Source organism: Mobula hypostoma, unplaced genomic scaffold (assembly GCF_963921235.1).
Source record: "Mobula hypostoma unplaced genomic scaffold, sMobHyp1.1 scaffold_127, whole genome shotgun sequence".
NCBI lineage: Eukaryota > Metazoa > Chordata > Chondrichthyes > Myliobatiformes > Myliobatidae > Mobula > Mobula hypostoma.
In genome coordinates, this window is record NW_026948242.1 from 94,532 (window position 1) to 103,368 (window position 8,837).

The window sequence follows — 8,837 nt, forward strand, 5'->3', positions numbered from 1 at the left end:
GGATCTCACTGTAGATCTTTTACGTGCACTCTGCCGGAGCTGCCTTCTCATGCTAGCGCAGGCATGTGAATATCTCACTGCGATACTGTTCCCGCCGGCTCCCTTCGCTTGGTTTAGCTTGCCTGTAGTAGCAGCGCACCGATGTCTGGCCGGTGTCGCATGCAAACAGCTACTTAGAGTCATTGGTGAAATCTATGTGTCCAAGGGGGAGTCTGGACACAATAGCCCCATCATCAGAAGTGCAGCACGTCCCTCATCACCATATACCCACGTCATAATTAATTATTAACATGTAGCTATAATCAATAATCAGGTTTGTTCTTTGTTCTCAGATCACAAGGAGATAAGGTTGGCGAATGGGAAGAATCCCTGCCAGGGCAGACTTGAGGTTTTCCTTAACGGAACATGGGGAACAGTTTGCTCTGATTCTTTTGGCATGGAGAATGCACAAGTTGTTTGCTCTCAGCTCAACTGCGGCTCGGCAAAATTAATAGAAAACAGCGCAGTATTTGGAGAGGGGACTGGACCGATCTGGCTGGATGACGTGAAATGTCGGTTGGGCGACTCACTTTTATGGCAATGCCCATCTTCATCATGGGGCCAGCACAACTGCAAACATGAGGAGGACGTTGGAATCATTTGTTCAGGTAATTATATCGTCATAGCGTTGTAGACTGTGAAACAGGCCTTTCGGCCCACCTACCCGTGCCGAACTATTAATCTTCCTAGCCCCATTGGCTCGTACCAGGATCATAGCCCTACAATTCCCTCCCATCCACGGACCTATCCAGATTTCTCTTAAACGTTGAAATAAACCCTTTCCAACAATTCCATAGACTAGACGTCCCACACTCTGAGTGAAGAAATACCCCCTGATGTTTCCCTTAAAAAACTTCACCTTTTACCCTTAAACCATGAGCTGCAGTTCTAGTCTACCCGAACCTGAGTGGAAAAAGCCGTTTTGAATGGATGCTATCTAAGCGACTCCTAATGGTGGTTATCTCTAACAAATCTCTCCTCATTCTTCTAAGTTCCAGGGTATAACGTCCTACCATATTTATCCTTTCCCTATCACTCATATCCTCAAATCCTATTTGCATAATTGACAATTTTCTCTGCACTCTGCAATGTTATTGATACCTTTATTATATTATTTATCAGTAAACGTAAGGACCTGCATTTGGAATATTTCACTGAAATGATGAGTTGAATGTTTTACAGAAACATGGCCATCAAAACCGCTAATTGGGAAGGTCAAGAAGGAGAGGATAATCAACCCATTTCCAAAAGCCACCGGTAGTTACTGATATTTTCATTATCCAAAATATACAACATGTATGCTTCTGTTTTTTCTTTTCCCCCATGCTTCTTGTTTTAAGGCGTTTTCTCTGTTCCTGGTCTCAGAAGGATGCAGACTTTTCCTCCCCCAATTTCACTTTTCCGCTCTCAATTGTCGCGTCAGTGCAGGGGAATATTTAAGTACAATGTAGGCCAATTAGCTGCTTTAGCAAAAACGATAGAACATTCTTGCTGAATGCTTTGTAACGAAAAGTTCGAGATATACTAAATTTGGAGAGTATCGGAACGTTTAACTGCAGAAGGGCACAAAATTGTGTGCCAGACATTTCCGGCGGATGGCTCAGATGTCAAACAACAAATTTTACGTTCAATGCAAGGAGTATAATGACGCCATTACAAATCTTGGCACATCTTTTGCTAAATTCTGAATTCCAGCGTGCCAGGGCAATATAGGATATTACATACCTGTATGCAAACTCGATTTCAATGAAAATATTGACAACATCAGAGTGGATCAACATATTGTATTAAACGTGTTGTTCTTCTACTTTATTGTCCGAATGCATCCAGGAGAAATTGGCATCCCAAAACATTAGGCACATGATTCATCCATAGAAGTTGAGAGGGAGAAGTGGGTACATAGGACTTCCAACACAAGTTAGTTCTCAAATAAGAACTTGTGCGTCTTTTGTTTCAGACCTGCGGCTCGTGGCGGGATTCAATAATTGCTCTGGAAGAATTGAAGTTTCCTTCAGTGGGACGTGGGGAACGGTCTGTGACGATTCATGGGACAGAAACGATGCTGCTGTCGTCTGTCGCCAACAAAACTGTGGGGATCCAGTCCTGGCTTCCGGGGGGATACTATTCCCTCTTGGGAACGGCACTATTTGGATGGACAAGGTCAAATGCAAAGGGAGTGAGAATTTTCTGTGGGATTGCCAATTCTCTACATTGCAACGTCATGACTGTGGGCAGAAAGAAACCGTCAGTGTGATATGTTCTGGTCAGTATTCGAATGATGCTACTACTTCTCGTCAATTCCACTTAATTTCTAGTCATATCTTAATCTCTTAACACAACACTAGAATTGACCTTGATATCTTCGAATGGGTATCAGAAAATTAACCTTTTCAGCTTTGGTTGTCCTAGTCCTCAGCTGCTGGTGCCGTTCTGCTCTATGTTCAACACAATTTTCTTTCTCTGCATATCTGTAATTTTCTTTGAGCATTTATTTCCCTTGAAGCCCATGTTTTAAACCCACGTTTCCATCTCCTTACCTCTTAAAATTTCACGCTCTATTTGCACCCCTGTGACGCAGCTGGTGTTCGAATTGAAATCTTCACACAACCTCGAACTTCCCGGAAAAAAAGCCTGGGCGAGATGAGTATTTATATATTTTTTTTCTTCACTGAGCAGTACTTTTAAGTTTACGTTTAACATTATAATGCTCAGAATTAAATTTAAATCCTGGCAAACACATGGAAACAACAGGAATTCTGCAGATGCTGGAAATTCAAGCAACACACATAAAAGTTTCTGGTGAACGCAGCAAGCCAGGCAGCATCTCTAGGAAGAGGTACAGTCGACGTTTCAGGCCGAGACCCTTCGTCAGGACACATGGAAAAGTCGCTTAATGTAGTTTGACATTTTTTGTCCGCTCCGATAGCTGAATCCGTGATTTAATGAAAGGCAGGTTGTAATATTCATTTACTTGGGGTTACAGCACGGTCACAGGCATTTCTGGCCCAAATAGACGGCGCCGCCCAATTATGGTCAGGTGACCAATTCACCTAATAACCCCTCCATCTTTGAACAGTCGGAGAAAACCCACGCTGTCGGGGGTGTATGTACAATCTACTTTCAGACAGCAGTGGAATTGTACCCAGGTTTCTGACGCTATGCGCTTCCGTGCTGCTCCTGACAAAATATAATTAAATTTGTTTAACGTCTTTCTTTCAGATCACCAGCCACATTCTCCTACTTTTAGTAATCTGAGAGCCTTCATTTACGCCACCCCTTTCATTCCTGGTTCTCTTCTCGTAATCGTTTCTCTCTACCTGATCAAACTCCAACGAAGACAGTTCCAGAATGGTTGGTAAATCTTTTCTAATCACCTTGATGAATAACTGTAAAGTAATTTAACATTCATCATGTTGATTCCTTGTTATATGCTATGTTCAAAGAATTGAGAGTGCATAAAGAGATGAATAGACTCTAAATTGCTGTCAAAAATACTCACGTCTCGACTATTTCAGCGTGGATTGTAGTTGTATTTTTCCTTGGTAAGATGAGCTGGAAAATACAAGTTGGCTCCACAACGCAGCTTGGAGTGTACTGTTACATGCAGCGTTTGTGAGGCCAAATCATGCTGACAGGCTTATCTGAGGGACTAGATGGACGGAAGAAACAGCACATGGAAGTAACGCGGAGGCTGGGGCAGAAAGAAACACAATCTGGGAACTGGGATGACTTTACTGACTGAACTCATAGCATTACGGCGCAGTACAGGACTTCTGCCTTCGATGTTCTGCCGACAATTTAACCCACTCTAATTTCGTTATACCCCATCCCGCCCACATAGCCCTACATTTTTTTCTATCACCTGGACGTTTATCTAAATATTTTGTAAGTGTCCCTCATGTCCCTGCCACCAACACCACCCGCATCAAGACGCATCACTCGCCGCTGGTTTTATTTTTAAATTCAAACACACAACCGAGGATTGCGAAGAAGGTTCTCTCTCTCTCTCTCTCTCTCTCTCTCTCTCTCTCTCTCTCTCTCTCTCTCTCTCTCTCTCACACACACACACACACACACTCCCCTCCACCCTTTTCTTTCTCTGTTCTCTGTCCGTCTTGTTCACCGGATAAACATCCCTTCTCTGGTATTTCAGGCGATAAGAAATCGCGGCCTTCTACACACAAATTTGCTGAGCCGTTTTATGAGGAGATCGCCATTCAGGAGACTGGGCCTGGAGTCGGTAATTATACTGTAACTGTATGCATCAGTTATCTTTCAGTGTGAGTGAATTATTTTATATTAAGTCCAGGTTTTTCTTTCATCAGGAGATGCGCAATCGATCAGCTCAGCAGATAAATTAGAATATTATCTGGACGGTGATTTGCATGGCGACCAAAACGAAGACATGGAAGGTAAGTCAGATATTTTTTTCCCCACAATTGTCTCATCAGAACAGGGAGAAATACATCATGGTTTCAGAACTAGACGCAAGGACATTACAACTCACAGCAACGAAAATAATTAAAATGGATTTCAATCAAATACAGATTGAGCAAATTTGAATGAGAATACCATAACGCATTGGAGCGGAGTTTAGCCACTCTGAACATCGAGTCTACTACCAAGAGAAGTATGGAAAATATCGGGAAATCTAATCATTTGGCAGTACCTAGAAAAACAAAGAACAACAGGGACAACAAGAAAGCTCAGACAATATTTCAGATCAAAACAGTTTCATCAGGAATATCTCAATCGAAATACTGACGTTTTTTTGCACACAGCTGTCGGTAGCATGCACACAATTTGATTTTTCAAAGATGTACGTATTAACTTTTACTGTTATTGATGGTTTTATCTCTGATGCTTTTCCGTCAACTTTGAAATGCAATTACTTTCCTCAAACACGAAAGTAACTCATCGCAATGGGCGATAGATATAAACAAATGTCCGGAGAAACTACCCCTGCCTTCTTTGGAGGATGTATAATAAACAGGCTGCCAGAAGTGTCTCGTGATATTAACCTAGTCCTGTAAGAAAGACTGTAAAATCAAAATGTGTACGCTCTACAGCGGCATAATCTCTATTTATCCCATTAACTTTAGCCGTTGTCAACTCAACGGGCCATAGAACATGGAACAGTGCAACAGTCGAATATCTAGTTCACGATGTTATGCCAAACTAATTAAAGTAGTGATTAGACCTCCAGCTTAAATGTTCCAAAGATCACGATGCTCTTTTTCTCTGTGTCTATGGGCAAAAGTCTCCGAGTCCTAATAGACAAGTCACTATTGATCCTATTCACTTTATACTTCAGGTTGAGCCCAATTTGTGAGACATAGTCAAACATCTCACTATAAATCCCATACAGATAACTTCCTCATATTTATATTCAAATATTACCTTTGCCTGCCCGAAAATCTCAGTCAAGTAAGACACAGCCTCTCTAGCAGTAAGTCATGACAACTCTTCCCAATTAGGTTGTGATGATAAATCCTATCCCTATGAATGCTTTCCATTATCCTCCCTCCAACTAACGTGACGGTAACAGGTCCATGGTTTCCAAGATAATTCCCGTGGTCTGTATTGAGAATGTTAACTATTATCAGTTTGCGGCCACATCATTTGCTCCAGACAGGATATGAGGACCTTGGATATCGTACCTCTCTCAATATGTGGTATATTTCCGACCGTGCTTGGAGGAACTTATCTACATACATCTTCTTCAATCGATCCAACAATAATTCTCTCTTTTTATCCAAATGCCATAGCATATTAGAAACCATCTTGCCCTTCACGTCCTTCTCCTTTGTCGATACCAACGCACAGTCAATTACCCATTCTCCACCTCCAAATACATATTTCCTCCTGTATCCTTGAGAGGTTCAAACCTCTCCATAGTAATCCTTTATATATATAGAATACCTTACCTTTTTTCTTCCATTCTGCTTGACAATGTCAATTCATGACTCTTAATGCATCTCCTAATCCTCTTCATTAGTTATTTCCAAAATTCAAAGACTCAAAAGTTCATTTTATTTTCAAAGAATGCAAGTAGACACAACACAAAGAATTGTCTTTTCTAGATAGCCATAAAATACAGAAAGACATAGAGGTAATATATAAAACCATAGAATCCATCTTCTTTATTATCTCGAGTGGATCTATTTTATTTTAGTTTCCTTTCCGTACTTGACAAAACATGCCGGCTCTCTCGATATCCGAGGTTCATTTACCTTGCCATCCTGTCATTCCCTCTAACCGCTGTCAGTGCGGCTTCTCTTTAAACACCCTCTACATCTGCGATATAGACTTGCCCTAAAATAGCTGTTCTCAATTCACTCTCTCCAGTTGTTGCTTAATAATTTTGCAGTTGGCTAGGTCTTGTTGAATGATCTCAGGCAAGGTCTGTGATCATTATTTTTTCCCATGGCTACGTTAAACGTTGTGTTGGGCATTTCCCCATATATTGTCTCCTACTGAATGGTTAGTCACCTGAGTGGTTTCATTCCCAAAATCAGGTTCAGCATTGTCCCTCCTTTAGTGAGAGTCCACATACTGATTTACCCATATGCAGTGTGACTACAAGAGTTGTAAGGAGACTGAAAAATCTGCGACGAAGAGACCCCCAAGGTTTGTCCACAATTTATGAATCATGAGTAAAATGGATACATGTTATTTGCCTGGATATGAGCTACTTTAACAATGATGTGGACTGTCGACACCATTGATATAGTCGGAGTTCCTTTGTTTGAATAACTCCACCCTGAACAGTGATGACTTTGATGAGCATTATGCAATGATTGCCGTTAAATCAATTGATTTCTGTTGTCAAAGTTATTCCAAAATAAACTGTCGAAGACAACAATCACTTCACCAAATATAAATGCTAAAAATGAAGGGTTCTGTCACTAATGTAGATTCCCTCCAGTTGTCTTGTAATCCTGTCCTGAAATTATTTGGGAACATTCTTGGGTACAACTTAGTTAATTAAACCCATCAACTCCACTGGGACAAAGGATGCTGACAAAGTTTGTAAGGGCTCTCAGTTTTGGGACAGTCTTTCGGGTAATCCCCAGGTGTATCCCCTTTTAATATAGATCCTTTCTCTCCCAGGTTTCAGGACTTTGTTGTTTCTGTTGGCGTTTCTCTAGCTCTGGACATTTTCAGGATGGGTTTGCTAAACCAATGACGAACCCTCTTTCTTTCGCATCCAGGCTTGGGAACCTCAACTGTAGAGGTTCAAGAGCAGAAGTTTGTTCATGATTTCACAGCAGGACGAGGGCGATACCACGCCACGTCTCAGCATTACGTTGTAAAACGTAATTAGGAATGGGCTTGAGAGTAACGTCCTGATGCTGAAAATGGGATGAAACATTTTTAAAATTGAAAGTTCTAATTTTTTCATACAGATGTTTGAAGATGCCTGGAATGATTTGCCAGGGAGAGTGGTGGAGGGTAAAACATTAGGGGCATTTAAAATCTTCTTGGACAGGCACATGGATGAAAGGAAAATAGAGGGTACGGGTAGTGTGGGTTTAGTACATTTTTAAGGAATATAGGAGACGGTACAACATCGAGGGCCGAAGAGCCTGTACTGTGCTGTAGTAGTTGAGTGTCTAGTGTCTAGTGATCGAGTAAATAACTTATCCGAAGGAATACATGCGTAGACTATTTTCTAATAGATATAAAACTCGAAAATTTAGAGTTGCAAAGTGATTTTACAGGCCTTCTGTGGGTTTCCGTAAAGTTAAACCGACAAGGTTGAGTCGGTGGTGAGGAAGACAAATGTAATGTGAACCTTCGTGAGAGGACACGAATATAAGAACAAAGATATCATGGTGTATCATGGTGGTGTTTTATCGGCATTAGTCAGGCAGAGCAGACTTGATTGGCCGGATGGTTTAATTGTGCTCTTATGTCTTATGGTCTTATGATAACGTTGACTTTGTTCCGGTGTCGGCCATTGCTACCTAACCTGCACACGATTAGAAGTTTTCTCTGTCGCTGTTTCCTATTTGCAACATGCGTACTGTTCAGATCTCTGGAGATAGTGAGAAACACTTTGTTGAGAATGAGCCGAATCGATACTTAAGGTTGATTATTGGCAGTTAGCTTCACTTTATTTAATGTGTTCTGGCAGCATTTTCTACAATACACTCAGGAATTGTCTCTCACTTTTCAGAATCCCCTTTGCCGCTTGATGAAAATTTCGGAGAAGAATATAACGATATTGAATAAGGTGTTTGAAGAAATGCGAGTTACAGTCATTAAGATTAAACATTTTATGGTCTGTTGCAACCACCGTGTAATTTCCCCGCATGTTTTGTAATTCATTGAATGTAAAATTGTAAATGGTATTCAATCCCGTCGTGATTTGAAGTGAGATCCTTCCGGAAGTGGAAAACAAAGCAAAACTTCTGAACAGTTTGGCAGCTGCCAGATATGCAAAATGTGAAGTGGGTTTAAATTGAATTTAACGCTGTCGGTAAATGTCTCGCATTTTTACACAGCTAATCTTCCAGCACGTTATATTTGGTATGGTTTATTCAACAAAAGATGCAGGCTTTCTGACTATTGTTCTTTTAATATATGCATCGTTCCGTGAAATACACTTGCTGAAATATGTTTTTCGTCTCTTGATTTTTTTTTGAATGGACGACCTTCTCAAGTCCAACACGCCTGCTGGGGCATAGGCTGCCGACAGTCTCTCGCCAGAGTCCTCTGCCCTGGGCCATAATTTCAAGTTGTTCACAGATTAGCCCATCTTCTAGGCTAAGATCCTTCCTCTCCCAGGGATG

At 41.2% G+C, this 8,837-nt stretch overlaps 1 protein-coding gene across 1 annotated transcript; it reads left to right on the top strand.

The window, feature by feature from the left end:
- Positions 1 to 541: 541 nt before the first annotated feature.
- Positions 542 to 8,457, top strand: LOC134342150 (scavenger receptor cysteine-rich type 1 protein M130-like). Its single transcript, XM_063040123.1, has 7 exons — positions 542 to 647; positions 1,222 to 1,296; positions 1,997 to 2,302; positions 3,259 to 3,390; positions 4,193 to 4,279; positions 4,365 to 4,451; positions 8,222 to 8,457. The coding sequence occupies exons 3-7, from the start codon at positions 2,191 to 2,193 to the stop codon at positions 8,275 to 8,277; spliced, it is 474 nt and encodes a 157-aa protein (XP_062896193.1). The 5' UTR covers positions 542 to 647; positions 1,222 to 1,296; positions 1,997 to 2,190; the 3' UTR covers positions 8,278 to 8,457.
- The last annotated feature ends 380 nt before the right edge of the window (positions 8,458 to 8,837 follow it).